Here is a 25,650-nt window from a genome sequence, read left to right on the forward strand (position 1 = left end):
ATGAATCCGAAGGGAAACGACTGTGAACCCTGTTTAAGGGAAGATATCAATGTTGAAGCTACTGTGTATTGCCTGGATTGTTCGGAGAAACTATGTGAAGATTGTAAAAGACACCATAAGAAAAGTAAATTATTATTAAATCATAAATTGATAGACACAAGTGATGAACTAGCGGGCAAGATTGATTTAACAGACTGGGAGTATTTAGCAAACTTATCCAAATGTCCAATCCATAGTACTGAAGGAGTGAAATATCTTTGTAAAAATCATGATCAACTCTGCTGTAATGAATGCGCGATTGTTAATCATAGAAAATGTGAAGATATGGAATCACTGGCTGATGAAATAAAAGTAAAACAGGACGAGAGCAAAGAATCTACTATTGCAAAAAGACTTGACACTGTCGATAGTTATGTTGAAAAGCTGATTAAACACGAGAGTACATATTTAGTAAACATTGGTATGAAAGAAAATGAAGAGAAGGCCTGCTTGAAAGATCTTAAAGCAAAACTAGATGCCGCCTATAATAAACTTGAGACACGAATCATGTTTGGATGGTCAGAAAAGCAACAAGCACTTTCAAAATCTAGTTCCCTACAGAAAGAATCTGCTGAAAATCTGAGAGACGAGATTAGACAGTGTGGACAAAAAATTAAGAAAGCAAGGGAATTTGGAATAGAAACCAATTTATTTCTCCTTGAAAGAGAAATGGCAAAAAAAGTTCTCGAATTTGAGGAAAATTTTACCGCGCTTCGACAGCACTCAAGCAAAATATTAATCACTCTTTCAGAAGCAAGTCCACTACAAGAATCATTAACAAATATTGAAGATATTTATCAGGTAGAAAAACTGAAGGTTGAGCCACTTTTGCCTTCATTTAAAACTACTAAAGATTTCAAGAAAAGGACGTTGGCTTTAGAACATGAGGTTATGTTGAATGTGGATTTGCCTTACTTTTGCCTTTGGATTGGAAATTACATTGTACTATCATATAGTAAATCATCTAAGTTAGAAGCTTATAAAGCAGATGATGGTTCACTTTTAACAACATACCACTGGTGCTCTTCACCAACATCAGTAACAGCAACTGAGAATGATGAGTTTGCTGTTGCCTCGTCATCATCAAACAAAATGAATATAATGAAGATTAAACAAAGTCAGATAATCTTTTTGAGAAAATTAGCATGTCCAAATCTTGATCTGATAGCTTATGATGAAAAGAACAAACATCTTTTGTCATTGTGTTGGTCAGGAACGGTGATAAGAATGATAACACTTGATGGTAGATACGTTGGCTTCATCGACTTGATCGGTATCGTACAATCCCCCTGTCCATCTACCCTCAACTTTCATGTTGATTCTCAGTCTGGACATATCTTTATTTCATCGCAAAACAGTTGTACATTGCTTTGCATTGATATGTCTGGAAGTATTATATTCAAACATGAAATTGGGACACCATGGTCAGCTATTACAGACTCCCAGGGAAATGTTTATATTGTAAGTTGCAGCGGGAATCGTATTCAACAACTTACTCCTAATGGACAACCAATTAGATCAGACATATTAGGGGATTGCAATGTTGCTTATCCAGTGACTATGTGTTTCAATAAAGAAATAGACAAAATGGTTGTAATATGTGGTGAAACACCAGTGATGATGAAAATATTCAAATTTGAATAAGAATTCTTTTTAAGTAGTAATAGAGAAAGGTTTTCAAGTGGCTTCATAAAAGTGGCATAGATATAATAAATTTTGTTATTCAGAAACCTTACCTGTTGATCAAAATGTGATTATACATTTGAAATGTCATGTATTGGAATACACATATCATTAATTTATGATGACTTGATCTACCATACATTTTATATTTTTTCTTGAGTAAATGTACAAATAATTCATAATAGACCTTTAGTTAATGATATACAGTGGTTTGAAATGATTTATTTAAAGTTTGAAATCTTTTACAAAACTTTTTTTTCCTTATATCTATCTCGAACAAATAAAACCCTTTTCTGAATGTATGGAAATTTTGTTTAATATTTTTTAATATTGTAAGACCATATGGTCTTACATCTCTCATCGGAACTATTTGACCCAAGGGACACATGTTTTTCTTGACTTTGTGAAGGGCCACCAAACAATGCTACATGTACATGCAAAATCTCAAACAGTTTCAGACAGGAATGTTTAAATGAGACATACTAGTATGTAATTACAATTCTCAAAGTTTGGATATTTATATAGTCAGTATACTATAATGGAGGTTTATGTATAAAATACAACACATTAACTACTGTTACATTTCTTCTTTTTTATTTCAGGTGTATAAAATAAAAACAATAATGCAGCACATCTACATAATGTTAACAATAGAATTAATTTCTTGATTGAATAAAATAACAAAAAAGATGAAACATATACTTGCAGTTAGGCTGCAAGTGTTTCTTAACATGAAATTATTAAAATATTGAACAAATATTGATACATTAATTTTTATGATATTTTTCAAAAACAATGACACACAACATGAATGTTTCTTTCAGTTTACCTAATCAACAGTGGCACTTTTCTTACTTAGGGATTCTGTTTCTCTCTATTTTATGGGTCAGTGTCACATCATAATACATTACCCTTGAATTTGAAAAACTGCCCCTTGAAACCCTGTCCCCTCTCCTTGGGTAATATGTAACTGTGACTTTGAGGCCAGCATATCCCTAATAATGTCCCTGCATTGAGGGAACAATGTCTCCTAAACACCTTCCATCTGCTTTTTCTGACACACAAGCACATAATTGGTTCAGTAAATATAGGAATAAGGGGCAGGTTCAGTTCCCTGGAATCTTCCACACATTAAATTCAGTCAATATTACCTCATTATGCCAATGTCCTATTTACTCTATATCATCCTGATTTAATTTAGGTGAAGCTATGACTGGTACTGAATTGATATTACCTTATATCAATATCATCCCTGTTAATGGTATATGATTGTAAAACAAAACAAAATGGAGCAAAAATTTCCTTTTAAGGTCCATGTCCAGACATCATTTTTGGCAAATTATTTCTAAACTATGTGCAGTACTGTATTCATAGGCACATATGCCCCCACTTCAGTTGGCTGTCTGTGACATATTTACATACTATACTTAAAAAATTTTGATACAAGTCGAGAGTTACTTATTAATATTGCATTAATTATAACTAATAAGTCTCATAACCCTGTAACTGAGGAAACTCTAGCTTATGGTTTTTCAAGATTATCACATCAAATGTTACTATGACCTTGACATTATGACTTTAAAATTCATAGGGGTCACACACTGGCCATGAGAAATTTCCTTACAAAGTTTGACAAACTTAGGCTTATCCCTTCTCAAGTTATTGATCAGAAAAGCATTTTACACAAAATGTCAGTGTGACCTTGATCTTTGACCTCAAAATCAATGAAGGTCATCTACTGTTGTGGGCAATGTCTCTACCAAGTAAGGCTCCTCAAGTTATTGATTGTATTGTCCCTTATGAACTTGACATAATGACCTCAATATAAATAGGGGACATCTAGTAGTCATTGGCTAGGTCTCTACTAAGTGCAAAAATGACAGATTACTCAAAAAGTTATTGATTAGGCAAAGATAACAGGATATATGTGCAGACGTATTTGACCATCCCTTCACAAAATGCTCCCCAATTGAAAAGTAGGGGCATACAAATTTGAAAATAAAAGACAATATTTACAAGTGTAAAATATGATAAAATAAAAATATCTGTTTAAAAATAAAAAAGCACAGCTTGTACACAGATACATACATTGTTATACTGTACTTTAATATAATAATTATATATGTATATCACAAAATAAAACTAGTGGGTCAGTAGCTCCTGTCTTATACAATAAACAGTAAAACATAAATTTTACACATCAGTTTACAAAGCAAAATAATATATGTGATATGGCAATTAAGTATGTATGTAAAAACATTCTAAATATAATATGAAACATAAGTAGAAAATATATCCCTTATTCAACAAAAAATCCCTTACATAACCATGTCAAAATAAGCAAGTTTTGTTAACTTCTACAGAATTATGTTTCACTGATATACAATACAGTGTAGAAACCAACTGCTATCAAAGCCTCTGATTCTAGCTATACAAGATTCTAAACGAACATTATCAATACTTCATTTATCTTTTATGAACTATATAATTTTCTTCTGATTGTAAACATCCCTTATCATAAGCAGTCCAACTAAATATGACCTTTCACTGTACTTCCCTTATTTTTATGTCAACATTTTCAGTACCAACAAACTATAAGGAAAATGGTATAAAAACAAACTAACTACAGATTAATCACGCCATCAATGTAACCCTGTAACTGCCAAATCAGACAGTATTATCAACAGTGTTGAAAAGATAGTTCCATGTGTGGAATATTCCAATGGGAATATAAAAATCAGATATTCATGTCATGATCTAATTTCATTTAAAATATAATCATAGTATTGTATATTCCTTTCATATAAAACCCATATAAAGTCTGCATATATTTGTAGACAGTTATCATAAAGCAAATATGAGCAAGTTAAATTTCTGATAATTTAATATATATCACAGCTAAAGCTGTTTCTATAAAAGCAAGCTCGCAGTAAATTCCCCCATGACAGTGTCATATTATGTTACAAGTCATTTCTTCAATGAATAGAAATGCTGATTACAGATATATATCTTGCATCTCCCTAATACACCTGCATCTCTTACCTAAGGCAGCAGATATGATGTGAATTATTTTTTCTTGGTAACATTGCTTTTAAACTTTCTGAGATATTTATTGGGACAAAAGTATGTTTGATTATAACCAAGAAATAAGAGAACACATTTTAAATGATTCATTTGCTCAAAATCAGCACATTTGAGTCAGAAAATATGAAAAATACCTACAATAAAGGTTGTCTCAAGTTACGTTAAACATCGTTTTGTTTTAAAAATGGGGGTTTCAATTACTTTAAAAATTAAATAAACAATGTTTCTTGTACATACAGCCATATATTCATGTTCAGAGATCATTAAAAAGTATGTATGAATTCAAATATAAAATCATGACAGGCTATCAACTCAACTCAACAAGATACAGATGACAGGTCCATCAAGTAGAGATGCTTCCATGATTTATCATTATTTAACCTTTGACCAGAAGTTTCAGCTAAGATCATTAACACCAGTTCACATCCAAACATACAGACTGCTCATCCTATATAATATACTTCTGGAAAATTAATAACTAAGAATGACAAATGAAAAATTTTCCCACTTCACAGTAGATTTGTAAAATCTAAACCAAAACTCAAGACAAATACAATTAAGCAGATGGTCAACAGCTTTACAGTAACATTTTCTACAGAGCATGTCAATTAAAACAAAAGATTTACAGCTTAAATAGTGAAATCATGATCATTAACACCTTATAACGGCAATAAGCAATCCACTTTGTTTACTAAACTGAAGTATCCTATTTCATTAATTAAATCTGGTAAAAATGTATCAGAAACAGCCATAAAATAAATCTTTGAATTATATCAAAGTTAACAATACATATACGAATGTAATACGTTAAAATTTCAACATGATATTATCTATGTGGTTCCTACATCAGCTGGAGAGTTTTCTGTCATAGCGAATGTTAAAAGTGTTGAGGAGACACTGAATTCATTGAAAGTAAAGGCACATCATTCTCACTAAAAGTCTCAGATCCTTCAGAACTCAGAGAGCCATGAGAGTTGGCTCTTCTCAAAAAGCCATTATTAGTCTCTGATATCACAGTGTTGCCATGGTTATTGTCTGGTTTTGGCGTGGAATTTCTGGAATTTTCAAGAGCATCTCTATCAGAATCAGATTCATTTTCAGACTCACTATCTTTCATCAGAGTTTCATTATTACGTATATCTTGGTGCTCAATGCTAGCAATAGAAGCTGTGGCCTCTGTATCTATGCTAATATCGTCACAATGACCTTGACCCCTTGTGTTGGAGGTCAAAGAACTTTCTTGTAAATTGTTTCCAAGGATACATACATCATCAGATGAGTCATCACTATCTGCCGTCCTCATCCACTGGGCTGAAAGACTGGTAGAGGCTAATATATTTTCTACATCATCATCATCCCTATTATCTCGAGTATTTGACATGTTTTCTCCTCTAGAATGACCTTCACCTTGCTCTGCAAGATCTGTTTCACTTTCGATATCATCTGATTCAGAATCGCTTTCACTTTCAGACGGCAAGAGCTCAGCAGAGGAAGATGATCTTTCAATATTATTATGGTTCTCATTCTCTTCAGTTATTGTGCACAGCTGCATACCACTTGCTTCTTCATGTATATTTTCATTCTGGTTATTTGTATTGCTCTGATTTTCTGCCGCATCTCCAGGGTCTGTTTGTGATTGAGTTTGTTGGTTTCTAGATCGGCGTCTGTTCCCACGACCTCTATGACTTCGCCTGGAGTTTCTCATCCGTTCCAAGTATTCCTGCTGTACCTCGTCAAAGTTTCTAGAGGTGAGCATAGCCTCGTGATATGGTGGTGGGGCTCGTCGTCGCAAAAACTCAGCATACAAGCGGCTCATAGGTGTTTCGTGTCGTGGGTATCGGTGATGATGATCCATCGTACGTAGAGAATATAGCTTACAAGAGCAGCCTAGCAGGATAACCAATAACAAAGCACAGATCATTGACCCACATATTGCTGCTATTGTTACTCTTTTTGTTGTCCCTGAAAAAGATTGTTAAATGAATGCAATGCAATGATAGAGATAAATAACTTTGCATAAATATGATTATATTAAACTAGCAAATGGAATTTTGAAATTCTTTATTATATTCACCATAGACTTAGTATGAATCATCCTGTGCCAGTCAAAATGTGTAACTAGGCAATAAACTACACTATAAAGTTGTATCATTTATTTAATAAAACATATTATGATCAAAAGTCAAGTGTAAAACATAAATGGACAGATAGCCAGAAAAACAATGCAACAAGCATTTTGCTCTTAGCTTTTCCCTTTTAAATTCACCAGAAGAGTTTGACCAAACAATTCCTATTTATTGTGGGGTCTGTGTGAAGGCACTCTCAAAAAGACACTTTGTTGTCACTTGTGTGACATCAAGTATGATATAGTGTGAAACTAGAATATATTCAAACCTGAACAGAATTGTTCATCACTGTTATCACCACAATCATCTCTATCATCACATGTCCAAGATTCATAGATACAACGTCTGTTGTCACACAGAAATGTTCCGTTATGAGAACCACACAAATCAGACGCTGAAGCAACAAATTTATAAAATCAAGTAAAAACAATAATAATAGTCCAAAATTCAAGTTCTTTTTCTTGTCTTGGTCTTTACTTTTAACATGATGACTTTCTTACATGGACTTGTCTAGCTTTCATTTTTGGAACTGTTATAAATTTTGGGGATATTTAGATGTTAATTTGAAGTTAATCAGCCAACCGTATAGAGTCTGGTCAGTTAACAAGGATACATGTATATATCCTCAAGTGGCCATGATTCGTCACCCTAAGCATTTTACAGTGCTACTTTTTCTATTTTCTAATGCTCCAAGCAAGCCATGTTGAAGAAATTTGGCAGAATTATTAAATTTACAATGATGTTTGAAAATATCCAACTGTTTTCTCTCTTAACAAAAATTTGTTGTGACTTTCTGACATAGACAGGAAGGGTGTTGATTCTAGGACGGGGAAAAATTTAGGGCACCAGGCGATACAGGTGGGAAAGGCTTATGACTTTCAGTTTGATTATGATAAGTAATTATTACTGTCTTGTCAATGACCAATAATCAACCCTCGAAAAATGATTGTCATATTCTTTGGTATATGTAACAGAAACACCATATGATTATTCAATTATTCTGTAAAATTACATAGAGGTCTATAACTTCACACTAAAGGTATACACATACTGCAGTTCAGTTCATCAAAGCTGTTGGAACATCTAGCCAGGCCATTACATCTCTCCATAGGATAATAACACTGACTGGTCTTTATTCCACAGGTATAGTCCTCTTTACAATTACCTACAATGTTAAATATATGTTAGTTACCTAGCAATTAATGTTTCTTTAAAGTACATGAAATGAATACAATACATTTGGAACATGTTTAAAAAAAACATATTCAAGGGCAAGTAACTCAATGATGCTGGTGGCCCCCAATTCATTTCTCTCAAGATGTTTCTTTTTTTTCATATTCTAAGACCTTGCAAAGATATAATTTAATTCTACTATTTATTTAGCTTAAAATGTTTCTAATCATATTCTAAAACGATACAAAAATTTGATTAAATTACATAACCTAATTTTCTACATTTTCCACAAACTTGCAAAAATACAATTATTAATTATTTTGGATCAAATATAAGTAACATCCATTATTTAAACAAAGAGGACTACTGTTAAGATGCCTTGATTGAAGAATTTACATTAAGCAACCTTTTTCCTTTTTATAGCAAAGAAATATAACAATCTTTATCCATATGTTATAAGAAGTAAAACTTTACCACATCCAATCTCATCAGAGCCTTTCAACGGACAGTCCCAGATTCCATTACATCTATCACTTACAGCATTATAGCAGTTCATTTCACCATCACATGCTATCTGTGTTGGTAAACAGTCACCTAAAATCATATAAAACGAACCTAACATTTTATATTTAATACAAGAATTTGTAACAGAGTTACCAACGTCCCCCGTCTCGGGGAAGTTTTATATGAAGCATAAAATTGTGCTATTTCAAAAGATTGAGGTATGGATTTCAGGACTTTCAGTCCAAAATTATGATCAATGCTAGATCTGCAAATGCAAATGCAACAATAAATTTATTAAAGAAATACAAGTAAAATGAAACACAGAATTTAAAATTCTATCATGTTAACCTTTGACCTCTAAGTGTGACCTTGACCTTGGAGGTAGGGGTGCAGGTGTTGTGCATGACATATTTGTGCCAAGTATTTTCAAAATCCCTTGAACTATGTAGAAATTATAGATCGGACACAAAATATACCCTATAACAGACTATGTCAATCTTTGACCTCTAAGTGTGACCTTGGAGGTAGGGACCCATGTTTTGTGCCTGACATATATTGTGCAAAGTATTTTTAAAATCCCAGGTTATGGACTGGACACAAAATATACCCTATAACAGACTATGTAAATCTTTGACCTCTATGTGTGACCTTGACCTTGGAGGTAGGGACACATGTGTTACGCATGACATATCATCTTATCATTTTGACTATTTGTGCCAAGTATTTTCAAAATCCCTTGATCTATGAAAAAGTTATAGACGGGACACAAAATAAACCATATAACAGACTCTGTTAACCTTGGCCTCTAAGTGTGACCTTGACCTTGGATGTAGGGGTGCAGGTGTTGTACCTGACATATTGTCTTATTATTGTGACTGTGCCTAGTTATTTCAAAATCCTGAAGAAGTTCTAGATCAGACACAAAATATACTCTAAAACAGACTATGTTAACTTTTGACCTCTAAGTGTGACCTTTAACTTGGAGGTAGGGATGCAGGTTTGCGCATGACACATTGTCTTATTATAGTGACTATTTGTGGCAAGTATTTACAAAATCCTTTGATCTATGAAAAAGTTATGGACCTGACACAAAATATACCCTGTAATAGACTATGTTAATCTTTGACCTCCAAGTGTGACCTTGACCTTGGAGGTAGGTGACCGGTTGTTGTGCATGACACATCGTCTCATTATTGAGAACAAATGTGGCAAGTATTAACAAAATCCCTTCAAAGATAAGAAAGTTATGGACCGGACAAGACATAAACCATCAAATAGACAATGTTGACCTTGAATGAGCAAGTGCGACCTTGACCCTGGAGGTAGGGGTCAGGTTGTTGCGCATGACACATTGTCTTATTTTAACAAACATTTGTGCCAAGTTATTTCAGATTCCTTTGATAAATGACAAAGTTATGGACCGGACACGAAAGTGTGACGGACGGACAGACAGAGGAACGTACGTACTCGCAAAATGGTACTTATGTGACTTTTCCTTTGATCTTTTTGGCCATTTTTAGTCACACAAGGCTTAAAAAAAGACACACAAGTAAAAACAGAATGAATAGGATCAAAGAGAATTTACTGTTTCCCATTGTTCTCCAAGTCACACAAGTACCTCTAGGTTCGTACGGACAGACGGACGGAGCCTTTTACTATATCCCCCTTTTTTCTTCCAAAAGGCGGGGGACAATAAAAATTAGTTTCATAATGGGCAAAAATATATACTAATTGACACTTAATCTATTAATATGTCACAGTTTAATTTATGATTGTGTCATACCAACTTTCATTTATGATAAGGTCGCATTTCCTTAAAAGTCTATTTTGTATTATACTACCTATATTTTGTTGATGTGCCAACTACCTTTAATTCATTATTGTATCACACTAACTTTAATGTATTATTGTTTCACACTACCTTTAATCTGATATGTAAAATTAAATCCCCTGTACTCTTCAAAGTAATCACTATGGAAAACAACATTTAGCCAGTTTGAAGAGCTCTCTATTAGATATGGTGGGGGATTTAGTCCATAGTATGTTCCAATAACTTTGTATGTGCTATCTGGGCCATCATAAACTCTGACATAGTCTGTATTAGCCTCACTCTCCAAGTAAAACGCTACTACTCTAAGCTGTATGGTTGAACTTGATCCAGAACCCTAGTGCCAAAGAAAATAAGACATATAACACAGTGCAACATCTAGGACAGGAATGGAAAATAGATACACACTAGTAGTATGCTTTCAGTGTGTCTAATAATTATTAGCTAGTTTTATAGAATTCTCTAAATATAGAACTGTATCAAAATTCAAATAATTGCTTGTAAGACAGTAGGCTCCATTGTTTTCAGTGCCAGACAGAAATCAAATGTATGCAAACGGTTGAACTATTAATTCACCTTCATTGTTAAATAATAATCGATATTGGAAATCAAACTAGTAATATACAAAAACCAGGCAAAATCAGCATTCATGAAAACAATTATGTGACCAAGGATGCTCTAACATATCTACACCATTTGCATCAATGACCATAATTACATGACTATATATATGCCACTAAAATGAGCTTACCTGTTTGTGTATAACCCAGGAACAACTTGAATGTTGAGGATATAAACTAGGAAAATTTGGTGAAGCAAACCAACCAACAGATTCTTCTAATCTTCTGTTACATACGCTGTCACCTAAACCAAATATAATGTACACATTATATTTCCTACTTAAAAACTTGATTAACAAAGTTATAAAACTAGTTTTATTATCATAGCTCACTGGATTGATAATATCTGTCATATGTTGTTAATTTACACATAATTTTTCATCAATTCTTTTGTGATTTGTTAAAACTAAAATTAAACAAACAAGCAGTGAGAAAAATTAATCTCAGTTTATGAAGAGTAAAACATGTACAATGCTGTATGAAAACATGTGTTCAAATGATAGAAGAAAGTTTGCCTAAACAGAAATCATTTCTGCGCGATCAAAAAATCGTGAATAATTTCTATTCGCAAAAATCGCAAATATTTCCACGTCAAAAATTAACCACATATACACTAAGCCAAAATGACTTCATTTTAACTGGGTTCGTTCATAAAATGTGCTAAAATGAGTATAAAGATTTAATAACTCTTCATACCACACATATCAGGGTTCTCATCAGCTCCATTAGCACAGTGTTTGACACCGTCACATCTATACATATTGTGTAAACATCTATACTGACGATACTCTATCACATAACAATAAATCTCCTGATAACCACATGTCACAGATTGTGGTTTCATGGTTGTAGTAGACAGTCTATGACGGGCTGTAAATAAACGTAATTTATGACTGTATGATCAGCAAAATTAACACAAGTATCTAAATGATCTCATGTTCATTGCGTTAAAATTCAACTGATGTACATATCAATTAATTAAAATAAATTCCAGAAAAGCAATTTTTGTAAAACTCCAACAGAGGCTCACTCCTGTATAACTTTATCAAAATCTACAAGGTGGTTGAAGAAGAAATGCCAATTAAGGTTTTTTTTATTTTTAGCTCTGGCAGCCATCTTGTTTATAAGATCAGAACCATTTAAGCATTTTTGTAAGGTCCACAAAAGTATCATTCCTGTACAGTTTCATCATTATTGACAAAGTGACTGAGGAGAAAATGTCATGTAAAGTTATTTTCTGTTTTTAGCTCTGGCAGCCATCTTGTTTATTACACTGAATCCAGGGTTTCTTCCCCAGGATTTTGGGAACATGACTCATGCACATAAAATTGGGAAATTGAGTGATGTTTTGTTAAAAATTTGGAAAAAAAAATGCATGACTTAAATTTTGCAGTGATTAAATGAATGCAAAGAATCATCTAGGATGGCATCCCTCCATAACAGTGAAGAAGCCCGGATTTTCAAAGATTTCAAAATTTGTTTCTCAATATTTTCATTTTCTAACTTTCAATTGGGAATTTTTTCCTGTGGATTGGGAAAATAATATACTATTTTCAATTAGGAATATGACCAAAATATTGACTTTAAAATAAGCCCCCAAAAAAATCCCTGAAATCATTTCAGCAAATTGTAAGGAAGTCCACAAAAGCATCAATCCTGTATAGTTTCATTACAATTGGCCGAAAGGTTTCGGATAAGATATTGTTTAAGAAAAACACTAACAATAATTGCCAGACACAGCGGTATCACAATAGTTCACCTTGTGCACTTCCTGCTCTGGTGAACTAAATTACCAACAATATGCTTCATTTACACAAATCTTTTTTATGCATTATTACATTCCAGAATAAGAAATTCAGTAATCATTACCACACATAAACTGGTTTTCATCAAGATTGTTGCGACAATGAGGGATTCCGTCACACACGTATTTGAAGGGTAGACAAATGGACTTGCCATACATTGTTACATAACAATCAAAACAAGATGGGCCTTTTGTAGCTGGGGCTCTAGTTGTTGTTGTCGTCGGTTTTCTGTTAACAGCTGAAAAGCAGTTGTTAGGTTTCTGATTTGATTGTTACTATATATAACATACTTTAGATATCATTTGAGCTACAAAAAAAATGTCAAATATGAATTTAAGCACAAAAAGTATGTTCAGTGAGTTTGTATTCTCACTGCACTTAAGATTTTATGTTACAGACTTTCTTTTTGTGAAAGATTTATGGAGATTGTCCTTAAAAAACTCTAAAAAATAGGCTAAGAACAAACTTTATAGGCTAATGATGTGACTGAGGTTTTTTTTTTCATCCAAACATCTGAGTCAATATTTCTGATCTCATGTTTCTGTGCCTCCTTATCAAACTTGTAACATGGAGTCACACTTCACAATTATATACATGTATTTACCAGTTTCATAGATATTAAAAATATACTGGAACAGACTCTTATGAATTTATTACAAAAATGATCCAGGTGTGAGGATGCCTACATCAAGGTGAGTAGAACAGTTCTCCCTATATGATCAAATATCAGTCACAATTATAAAACATATTTACCAGTAGTTTTATCACACAAGTATTCGTCTTCACCAAATCTACACTCCTTTACACCATTACACTTCCAACTCTCTGGTATACATTCTTTATCAATTATACATCGAAAATTGCAACTTTTGCTTGAGCCTAAAATTACAAATGAATTTTAAGGTTATAAGATATTTCAAGCTGCTACTTATTCAAAAACACTTGTAAAAACACAATACATGTCATATATATATACATGTACAGTATATTGTAAATTATTAACATTTTCCTATAATATCATAACTTGCATTTTCACAACACATACTTCTTTGTCATATTTGAGATCTATAAGCCATGGATGCCCCCACTATATATTAGAATAATTATGAATAAAGATGTATGACAGGACAGCATAGTTGGTTTTTCATAAATCTTTTTGCAATAAAAGACCTTTCAAAGTAATGACAGATGACTCTGTTGATAAAAACATTTTTTTAGTATTCACAAGACATAACTTTTTAAGTGGCAGAGCACATATTTCTCAGTTAATCCTTTACTGGAGCATAAAAATGGAAAAATAAACAAGAGGGCCATCATGGCCCTGAGGTCGCTCACCTGTATATAGCCCCCCCCCCCCCCATAAAAAAATGTTTCATGCTAAACATCTAAGCTCTAGATCATTGGGCTTTTCAAAAGAAGATTTTTTTAAGTTTTTACTATACACATATAGTTAAAAACAATGACACCCCTGGGGCAGGGCCGGTTTTGACCCCAGGGCTTTTATTTGAACAAACTTTGTAGACACTCACTAGAAGATGTTTCATGCTTAATATCTAAACTCTAGCTATTTGGGTTTTTCAAGGAAGATTTTAAGTTTTTGCTATACACATATAAGGAAAATCAATGACCCCGGGGCGGAGCCAATTTAGACCCCAGGGCTTTTATTTGAACAAACTTGGTAGACACTCATTAGAACATGTTTCATGCTAAATATCTTAGCTCTAGCTCTTTGAGTTCTTTAAAAGAAGATTTTTTAAGTTTTTACAATATGCATATAGGGAAAATCAATGACCCCCTGGGGCGGGGCCAATTTTGACCCCAGGGCTTTTATTTGAACAAACTTGGTAGACACCCATAAGAAGATGTTTCTTGCTAAACATCTAAGCTCTTGCTCATTGGGCTTTTTAAAAGAAGATTTTTTAAAGTTTTTACTATACACATATAGTTAAAAACAATGACACCCCTGGGGCGGGGCCAGTTTTGACCCCAGGGTTTTTAATTGAGCAAACTTTGTAGACACTTACTAGAAGATGTTTCATGCTTAATATCTAAATTCTAGCTATTTGGGTTTTTTCAAAGAAGATTTTAAGTTTTGGCTATACACATATAAGGAAAATCAATGACCCCCAGGGCGGGCCAATTTTGACCCCAGGTCTTTTATTTGAACAAACTTTGGAGACACTCACTAGAAGATGTTTCATGCTTTATATCCCAACTCTAGCTATTTGGGTTTTTTCAGAGAAATTTTTTAAGTTTTTGCTATACACACATAAGGAAAATCAATGACCCCCGGGGCGGGCCAATTTTGACCCCAGGGCTTTTATTTGAACAAACTTGGTAGGCACTCATTAGAACATGTTTCATGCTAAATATATTAGCTCTAGCTCTTTGAGTTCTTTAAAAGAAGATCTTTAAGTTTTTACTATATGCATATAGGGAAAATCAATGACCCCCTGGGGCGGGGCCAATTTTGACCCCAGGGCTTTTATTTGAACAAACTTGGTAGACACTCATTAGAACATGTTTCATGCTAAATATCTTAGCTCTAGCTCTTTGGGTTCTTTAAAAGAAGATTTTTTAAGTTTTTACTATATGCATATAGGGAAAATCAATGACCCCCTGGGGCGGGGCCAATTTTGACCCCAGGGCTTTTATTTGAACAAACTTGATAGACACTCACTAGAAGATGTTTCATGCCAAATATCTAAGCTCTACCTCTTTGGATTTTTTAAAAGAAGATATTTTAAGTTTTTTCTATCGGTTGCCATGGCAACCAGAGTTCTGCATGGAATTAAATTCTTTGAACATTCCTGTGAAGTTTGGATGAAATTGGCTCAGCGGTTTATGAGGAGATGTCATTTAAAGTAAAAGTTTACGGACGCCGAACTGACGGACGAAAAGCGATCACAAAAGCTCACCCTGTCACTTTGTGACAGGTGAGCTAAAAACACTGCCAGTTTTTTAAGAATTGATTGACTTAATTTGACCCATACTAAAAAATATAGTTTTCAATGCACATTATGTTTTTTTACTTCAAACTAGACATACTCAGTTTGAATTTCCTAGACCTCAATAATTTTCTGCAACTTGGTATTTTAAGCAAAGATGACTTTAATAAATTTTTAACATCAATCATCTTTTAGTAACACTTACTTGTTATATATTCTAATGCAAATTGGTATGGAAAAAATCTGTTTCCTGTTTGAGAGCCTATCACATATTTAATCCAAATATGGTCCCTGGTTGAGCGATACATGACTGGAGAAGTTGGAAAGTCTTGTGCATGTGTCTTGCAGTAGTCCAAATAAGGGAGTGGTCCTAATATCAGGTTATATCCAGCTGAACAAAATCCTTCACCATATGATGAAAATGATATCCTGAATTATGTAAAACAATAGAATCAATAATGCTGAACATTTTTCTAATCTTTTCATATTATAAGATTCAGGAACAGAATATTTCATATAAGGTAATCAAGACAAATCCAATATAATTTTTACATCTACAACAATGTATTTTGCAGTTAATTCCCACAATTCTTTGATTGTCATCTTTTTTCATTTTTTTCATAATTTATTACCATTACCATTACACTGTTAATGTAATAATTTTTTAAGTCTATCATGTTAGCCCTATTGAAATATCAACATATCCCACCAGTGACCTTATTGTAATGTCAACATATCCTACCTTATTGTAATGTCAACATATCCTACCTTATTGTAATATCAACATATCTTACCTTATTGTAATGTCAACATATCCTACCTTATTGTAATATCAACATATCCTACCTTATTGTAATGTCAACATATCCTACCTTATTGTAATATCAACATATCTTACCTTATTGTAATGTCAACATATCCTACCTTATTGTAATATCAACATATCCTACCTTGGCTTATTGTAATGCCAACATATCCCACCTTATTGTAATGTCAACATATCCTACCTCATTAAAATGTCAATATAGCCTACCTTATTGTAATGTCAACATATCCTACCTTATAATGATGTCAATATAGCCTACCTTATTGTTATGTCAACATTTCCTACCTTATTGTAATGGCAACATATTCTACCTAGCCGTAATGGCAACATATTCTACCTAACTTTCATGGCAATCAGTGTTGCATCTAGAATTTCAAAATTATGGGGGATTGTCCCCCACTCAACTGAAAAATGTGGGGGACTTGAAAAAAATGTGGGGGACATACATTTACCTTACACCTGCTTACACTACGACTCATCGAAAAGAATTCATTTATTTTACGTTCAGGCATTTTTGACAGCTATCGTCCGCTCAAAAACGGAAGTAGAAAAAATAAAATATTGACGAATACTACAAAACACACGCGAGATGACCCAGTCGGCTGCTACACGCTTTTTAGTACGTATTTTAGTCATCACCACAAGTGAAAACAAACATGGCTGAAGCTTTCAAGACGCGATGAAGATAAACTGAATAAAGTTAAAAAATTGTCAGATGCGCGACTTGGCGCGCGTTGACTTCATTAAAATGCGCGATCTGCATAAAATATGCGCAAATCACGCAATCGCGCGTCCTAGATGCAACACTGGGCAATGTAATCTGTACCTAATTGTAATGTACATAATTATACTTTATTGTAAGAGTAACATATCCTGCTTCATCTAATATGTCCCTCATTCAATTGTATTCTACTTTATTGTTATGCCATCATATCTTACTTTATTGTTACGGTAACATATCCTACCTTCTTGTAATGTCATCTTATCCCACCTTCTTGTAATATCAACATATCCCATCTGTTTTATTGCAATATCAACATATCCTGCCCTATTTTACATGTATATATCTATCATTCTAAAGTATCCTAGTTTTTCCTACCCCATTAAAAAGCCAGAATATCCTACCTTTATATTGTAATGTCATCATATGATCCTTCATGTACCTTGATGTATTCATATCATCATGCTCTGTCTTATTGTAATTTTACCTTTCTCATAAATCCTACCTTATTGTTTATATGTAAACTCATCCTGTCATACTCATGATTAACAGTTTCATCAATCCATCATTTTTTATCTTATAATAATGTCACTATGTTTCTATTGCCTTGGTTTGCTATCCATCTTATTGTTGTGTCATTATTCTTACCTCACTGTTATAGAATCATTTACTTCCCCCTGAATACTCCACAGCTGACAATCTAGGAAATCATGAAATTTTGCGTCAGTACTTTCAATACGGCCATACTTGTCCTGTACTTGAATTACCCTTTTATCTGAGCATGGATCTATAATGAGATAAGACAGTTGAGAAATGTTTCAAAGACTTAAGTTATCATGTATTACATTGTATGTTTGTATGTATCAAATTCTCTACAACCTAGCAACGGTTATTATACAATAAGTAGGCCAAGAAAGCCATGCATTTCTCGTCTGAACAAATATTTGATTTCTTCACAACTTGAGGTTGTTCAAATGTTTTAACATCTCAAACTTTGATAGTCCCTAATTTAGTGATGAAATATTCATTGGCAAATGTATATTAGTTGCTTGTCATCATTTCTACAGCAGTGACTAATAAGGCAAAAAAATATTATTCAAAGTTTTAAATTTATTCTCAAATCTGAAGATACATGATGCTATAGAAACAAAATAAGTGGCAATCAAATCTTTTAAAACATACCTGCATTCTGTGCTTTATAGGAGTCAAAACAACCTGAAAGTACATTAAATTTTACACTTTCATAATGCTGGAATAATATCATCATGTCAATTTTGTCATAAGTGTTTATTTGTCCAAAAATGAATCAAATCTTTAAATAAATAACAAAGTTAAGACAATTTAAGGAAATTTCATTAATTTGGCCATGACGGTAATTGTCAATTAAAGGTCAAAAAGACAAAGTCATCAGAATAATTAAACATTTTGGGTTTAATCATATGTGTTCTTTTGTTCAAGTTTAAAATCATAAAAATGTAAGCAAATTTCTCTATTTTGATCCTAAGGAAGGTGAAATCTTTTCTCTGCACATCGTCTTATTATGGTAAACATTTCTGCCAAGTAGTTTCAATTTCCTTCCACCAGTTTATAAGATAAAGACAGGACACGAAACCTGCTAACAGATGGATTGATGACCAGGTGCATAGCATTATACGCTGAGATTTTTTCAGGCATTTAATAAAGAACCTAAGACACATAATCCCATTTAATTTATCTCTCAACGGAAATCGGATTTTAATCTACCATCTTTAATAGCAACCGGTACAGGTAAACATTAACCCTTTCTATTTCTAGTCTCCTTAGGTCTCTAGACCTGCAAATAATGGAGACCAGCAGATGAGCTACAGTACAGCTTCGACAATTTTCCCAAAATCTGCCGATAATCGCAATTTTTTTACAGTTGGATAGTCACCGCAACATATCTGTGACATTTATGACTTTCAACTCATCACCCAATAAGGTGAAATTCGCGTTGCAGGATATTGTCACTGTGGATCACTGTGAAATATCGCAGTAACATTAAGCTATTGAGTGACCATTACTTGACCTTTGGGGTAGCAAGCCAATTATTGCCCTCTGCACATGTTTTTATAATGGTGATCAATCGTGCCAAGTTAATTTTTTTTAATTTTCAGTGGTTAACAAGTTATGGAGCAGAGACAAATGTAGACTTTTTATCATTTGAACTTAAAGTGTGACCTTGACCTTTTGGGTTGCAACCCAATTATTGTGCTCTGCATGTCGTTTAATAATGGTAATCAGTTCAATGTGCCAAGTTATTTAATAAAAAATTTCAGCGGTTTAAAAGTTATGGAGCAGACATGCAATGTACACTTTTTATTATAAAATGAAGACTTTTTAACATTTGACCTTTAAGTGTGACCTTGACCTTGGGGGTAGCAACCAAATTTTTGTGTTCTGCACATCGTCTCATTATGGTGATCACTCATGCCAAGTTATTTCAAAATTTTTTTAGTCACTTAAAAGTTATAGAGCGGACACAGAAGTGTTACGGACGGACAGACGGAGGCCATTGCTACAATCCCCTTTCGGCTACACGGAAGAGGATTAAAAAATTATTTGTTTTTGTTTCAGATAATCAACTATTGTTGAAATTCCATAGTTCTTAAATACACAAAACCACTCACAAACAAAGCATCCATACATAAATGAAATGTTTCCATTGTTAAATTACATGCACAAAATTTCAAAAAATTTCTTACGAGATGACCACTGACAAGTGACTTGTCGCCTCTTCAAAAGAATTTGTCAATCTTTGATGTTAACAGTTACACAAATGTAGTCACACACATGTTTATACATATACACTTACAGATGAAATGATGGCTGTTATTTAAGCAATAGATAAATGTAAGTGTTATTGGTTTTTTTTAACAAGACTACAATATACATGTATGTGAACATTTATATGAGGTATTGTTCACGTCGAATCTCTTTGAGTTTGATTTTCCACCATGAATAATGGGGATTTTTTTACCTGTCTGCGGTGATTTGTTGCTGTAACTGACTATAGTATGTCCCCGCGATTTTCCGCTCATGGGTAAAAGTGTCTGCAGTGACATAGCAGATGCAAAAATCACTTGAGCTGTACTGTACACTTTTATATCATTAATCATTCTCTCTCAGTTATAAAGCAGTCATTTCAATTGTTTCAGTATAAATTTTAAAGTATTTATATTGTCTCTAATATTTGCCCATCTTGAGAGACAGGATCAACCATATTCATTTTCATTAGTTATCTTGGAATTATTTTTTTACCACAGACGAAGAGTTTCCTTAAGTTTCAAAATTTGGAAGTCAGAGACTGCAAAATGTCTGACATTGGACTGAAGTCACATTATTTAAGTAAAGAAGGAAAAACATTACATTGCAAACCGTATGCCAAAGGAAAAGATTACAATAGTAACAATACAAATGTAGAATTAATCGCTGGTCAGTGTGCCTGTTCAGAGAGCTGTCAGGGAGTAAACTTTTTTGATAAATAAATTTTTATATAAATTCTAATGATTTTTTGAGGGCCTACAAGATGTTTCTGATATTAATGTTGTAATTGGTTGAAACTAGCAACAGTGTTGGCAGGATGGATATGGCTTGCTAATAATTTTCAGTGCATAAAAATCACAGTAAAGATGTGTAAACTGTAACAATTTGACAATTAGAAAAAACAGTTTAAATTAAACTTAATCATAGTTTTTCATATGACAGCTTCTTGGATGTCTTAACCATAACGGCGATTTTTTTCCTTCGTAGAAAAAGGTAAAGGTAAATGAAGCGTGAATTGTTTGAGCCATTAAACTTTAAGGGCTCAAACCATTCGGAAAAGAGTCAACTCGGCCCTATACAAACTCGGCCCACTTTACAAAAATATATATAACGTATTAACTTTGCTTTGCATGTTGTTAAGGTAAACGAATAATAAGAAATATCTTATTATTATATAATTACACATTGTACTTCTTCTGAAAAAAGTATATTTAGAAAAAATGTTATTTATCTGTCTTGCAGATTCGATAAAACTAATATTGATCTAGATTCTAATAAAATGTGTTTGTAAAGTAATATTTAAAACAAAATGAAACAAAAACGTGTTTACTTAATATCATAAGCTTCTAATTAAATCTTCCGTATAAGTGCATTGATTATTGCCGAAATTCATTTACACGTGTCATACAGTTTTTTTTCTTCTATCAAATAGAAAGACCTTGTTTGTGCATTATCTAGTTAAAGTAATAAAGAACAGAAGTTAAATATGTAGAAATACAGTGAGATACGCAATTGTTTATCTTTACTCGCAATTCTACTGATAAGAAAAGCTTGTCTGCTGCTAGTTCCAAACCGTCAATCCATATTATAAATAATTACAATAATTACAATAAATAGTGTTAACACAAACCTAAATATTAATAATTGAAAAGTGGGCTGAGTTGACACGTGCCGAGTTGGAATAGGGCCGAGCTGACTCGGGGGCCGAGTACGTTTCAGGGCCGAGCTGACCCGGATTCAAACCATTCACGCTTCATCTACCTTTACCTTTTTCTATGAAGGAAAAAAAATCGCCGTTATGGTTAAGACATCCAAGAAGCTTATGAAAAACTATGATTAAGTACAAAAAAATAAAGGGAAGAAAGTAAGAAACAAACAAACCTGCCAGAGTCAAGAAAGCGAAAACAAGCGAAGACTTCCTGATTGGTATTAAACACATTATCATTTTATAGTAACATATCTTTATTTTCTATTTTGAAAAATCAGTCTCGTGTAGACTGTCAAACAGAATTACAAAATTATGTTATTCATCTCGTTGAATTGTTTCTTTATATCAAATTCTTAATAAAAGATATGCCTTAACTTTCTTATTTATTTTTTTACTTTACAATTTCCGGATAACCTTGGTGAATATCGGAAACTAAGCTAAAGATTTCTTAAAAGCGGAAAGATTCGTCTACGTATAAAGAAAATTTAGAGTGCATTGATCAGTTTCAGCTTGAATTTTACAAAATTATACTTAATCTCAAGCAAAGTACTCCCATTTGTATGTTTTACGGTGAACTTGGAGTTACTCCGATATCGTTGCAAATAAAAAGAAGAATTACTTATTAGGTGTAAGCTTTTAAATGGTAAAAATGATAAGATTTGTAATATTTGATATTAAGACTGCGTACTCTGTACATATGTATATTTTTGATATAGAAATGAACAATTGGTTAAGTCAATCTATACCTAGTTCGCTTTTATTAAAATTTCTAAAGTCTTGTTAAGTCTAAACTTCGAGATCAGTTCATCCAAATTTGCAACAGTGCATGAGGTCCAATCTTTGAGCAAATGTTAAAACTACCGTTTATATAAATCAGAGTTTGTATTCGAAGATTATTTAAACATACTTCATTGGCATCTGTCTTTACCTTTGTTAAAATCTAGATGTATGAATCATAAAATGCCAATATAGAAAGGTAGATTCCTTACTTTAGAGAGAAACTTACACGTGTATACTGTAGGTGACGAATTTAACTATCTCTTTTATTGTGCACATTTTGTTAAAAGTAGACTTAAATTTATTAAACCGCATTATTATAGGTATCCTGATACATTGAAATTTGAATAGTAAAAACAAATCACATTAAAAAAATCTACTCTTTGTTTTTTGTAAAGAAATAATTACAACATGCAAATAATCAATAAGTACGCCATTGTATAATTAGTCTCCTGGAAAATTTTGTAAACGAAGCATAAATTTCGGTTGTTATGAAGAATCTAGACATATCTTTATTTTATTTTATGGTTATATAATTGTCACTCATTGTCCTGTTTTAATATATATTTTTTTTCTTCTGTTTTCCGGTTGTTACATGTCACATATTATTATGAGCCATGACATGCAGTATTGAATCAATGTTCAGTACTTACATAGTTAGATCAATGCTCGACATAACATTGTTACAAAATTTTTAAGTTTTAGAACGAGCAAAAAAACAGTAACTGACTTTCTGATTACTCTTTGATCTTCAGCATGGATTCAGAGAAAGACGATCATGTGAGACACAACTCATTGAACTTACTGATTACCTTGTGAACAACCTTTCAAATGGCAAACAAACAGATCTCATACTTCTTGACTTCTCCAAAGCTTTCGATAAAGTAAACCATCTTAAACTCTTAGATACCCTGCAAGAACATGGTGTTTGTCCTCAAATTCTAAACTGGATACAGTCATTCCTTATTGGCCGTAGACAGACTGTAGTTGTGGATAGTGACTGCTCATCTGAAGTCCCAGTTACCTCTGGAGTGCCCCAAGGCTCGGTCCTAGGGCCCCTCTGTTTCCTTCTATATATCAACAAGTTACCATCTTCTGTCCTCAAATCCCAAGTCAGATTATTTGCAGACGACACTGCTGTATACCTAACCATCAATTCCTCCTCAGACCCCCCAACTCTCCAACATGATCTAGACAATATGGTTCTGTGGGAGAAGCAGTGGGACATGGAGTTTAACCCTTCAAAATGCCAAGTCATCCATATCACCAAAAATAAGACCATAATTAAACACAAATATATGCTCCATGGCCAAGTCCTAGAGTCTGTTACAAATGCTAAATATCTCGGACTAGATCTATCTGCTGACCTTAAATTTAATACACATATATCTCGAATAACTTCCAATGCAAACAGATCCCTTGGCTTTATTAAAAGAAATGTCATCACTAAAAATGAGAAAGTAAAAGAACTAGCATACAAGTCCCTGGTCCGCCCACAGGTTGAATATGCCTCATCTATTTGGTCTCCTTATACTAAAACCAATATTGACAAAGTTGAGATGATCCAGAGACGTGCAATAAGATGGGTTAAAAGGGATTACTCCCCTCACTCTAGTGTCACAGCCATGCAGGAAGAACTGGGCTGGCGATCCCTTGAACATCGCAGATTGGACTGTAGACTGATAATGTTTTATAAGATATACCATAACCTAGTTGCAATTAATCTCCCAACTTATGTTCAAACCCCACATAGATTAACCAGACATATGCATCCCTTATCCCTACGTCAAATACAGGTATCCTCCGACTACCATAAGTACTCTTTCTTCCCTCATAGAATTATACTATGGAATAAACTTCCTAGTAACATTGCCACCCTGCCCAACCTGAGTCAGTTCAAACAGGCAGTGGTGGGTTTGCAGTACTAGTCTTACTCCCAGTGTTTTTAAACTATTTTATCTCTTATCATCTTGTTTCACTATTAACATTTTAACCATGACTAGAATACATTTTCAGTCTCACCTTCCAAGCATGTCAATGTTTGGACTTTTCTTTTTAGCTTTTCTCTTCACCTTTTACTAACAATCCGACGTGCACTAAATTCCTGCCTTTAACACTCGTAAGAGGGGTTGGCAGTATCCAGAGATAGATAGATAGTAATTTTATGATGTTATGAAAAAAATAGTGTACATCTTATAATCAGCTCAAATCGTTATTCTTTGGAATGGACCTTAATACTGGTCAATGTTTTGTGTCGGGTAAGGCGCATGGACAGATAGACTGATGAGCAAATTTTGTTACTTCTTATTGTTTCTTTTTATTTTTGCAACTGCATATATCATTTGTCAGTCATTTGTATTTGCTTATTTAGTTGATTTGTTTAGCAATTTTTATTTGCTAGATTTTCAGTACATGTAATTCTGTATTTCTTATCTTATATACATGTAGGGGCCTATATGATTAATTGAACTGGAAGTTATATTTTGTGTGATTCTGATTTGCAATATACATTGTATAGTATTGTATTGTACTTTAATCCATTGAATTTAGTCTTTAACATTATTATCAAATTTTGCTTGTTATAAATGTGTTTTTTCTTATAATTATTTCTATGTGTTTCATTAACCATATCGCCATAATATTATGTTATTTTAACATGCTGTACGTGCTTACATATATATGTTGTTCTCTTGTTATACCCGTCTTTATAAAATAAATATTTTTTGATCTGACATGATTTACATTCAAAACAAATATGACGTTTTACAGAGCTTCTGTTTGGTATAATTGAACGCTATCTTACCAATGCTCGATATAAAAGTAATGTGAAACTACTCGGTGTCGGCCTGGTAAATTTTCGTATTCTTTGTTCTACAGTAAATCAGTCACATTTGAGGCTTAATTCTGGATTCCACTGTTCTTGATGAATTATATACTGTCTTCAACTTTAAACATCAACACTATCTAAGTCAAATGAGGCCCAAAATATAATAGGTTAGCCATCTACTTTTTTCAGAAATCTTA

At 33.1% G+C, this 25,650-nt stretch overlaps 2 protein-coding genes across 2 annotated transcripts; one reads left to right on the forward strand and one right to left on the reverse strand.

Annotated features, from left to right (window-relative positions):
* On the forward strand, positions 1–1,683 carry LOC132728318 (uncharacterized). The gene has a single exon (XM_060713967.1). It carries the CDS (start codon positions 1–3, stop codon positions 1,681–1,683), a length of 1,683 nt encoding a protein of 560 aa, XP_060569950.1.
* A 616-nt stretch (positions 1,684–2,299) lies between these two features.
* LOC132728320 (low-density lipoprotein receptor-related protein 12-like) lies at positions 2,300–22,272 on the reverse strand. The gene is made up of 13 exons (XM_060713969.1): positions 22,023–22,272; positions 18,540–18,572; positions 18,006–18,144; positions 16,016–16,239; positions 13,616–13,741; positions 12,927–13,100; positions 11,754–11,927; positions 11,189–11,301; positions 10,531–10,774; positions 8,580–8,699; positions 7,984–8,097; positions 7,201–7,326; positions 2,300–6,768 (listed from the first exon to the last, which is right to left on the reverse strand). Exons 1-13 carry the CDS (start codon positions 22,084–22,086, stop codon positions 5,684–5,686), a joined length of 2,736 nt encoding a protein of 911 aa, XP_060569952.1. The 5' UTR covers positions 22,087–22,272; the 3' UTR covers positions 2,300–5,683.
* Positions 22,273–25,650: the final 3,378 nt, after the last annotated feature.

This window comes from Ruditapes philippinarum, unplaced genomic scaffold (assembly GCF_026571515.1).
Source record: "Ruditapes philippinarum isolate M1 unplaced genomic scaffold, ASM2657151v2 ctg4439_1_1_1_1, whole genome shotgun sequence".
NCBI classification, from domain to species: Eukaryota; Metazoa; Mollusca; class Bivalvia; order Venerida; family Veneridae; genus Ruditapes; species Ruditapes philippinarum.

Excerpts from the sequence above, each read along its gene's own strand:
- LOC132728318 (XM_060713967.1), top strand. The coding sequence starts at position 1 with ATGAATCCGAAGGGAAACGACTGTGAACCCTGTTTAAGGGAAGATATC.
- LOC132728320 (XM_060713969.1), bottom strand. The coding sequence starts at position 22,086 with ATGATAATGTGTTTAATACCAATCAGGAAGTCTTCGCTTGTTTTCGCT. Across the intron at positions 18,145-18,539 it reads CTATAAAGCACAGAATGCAG|ATCCATGCTCAGATAAAAGG; the intron begins GTATGTTTTAAA and ends ATCTCATTATAG. Across the intron at positions 8,098-8,579 it reads CTCTGATGAGATTGGATGTG|GTAATTGTAAAGAGGACTAT; the intron begins GTAAAGTTTTAC and ends TTAACATTGTAG.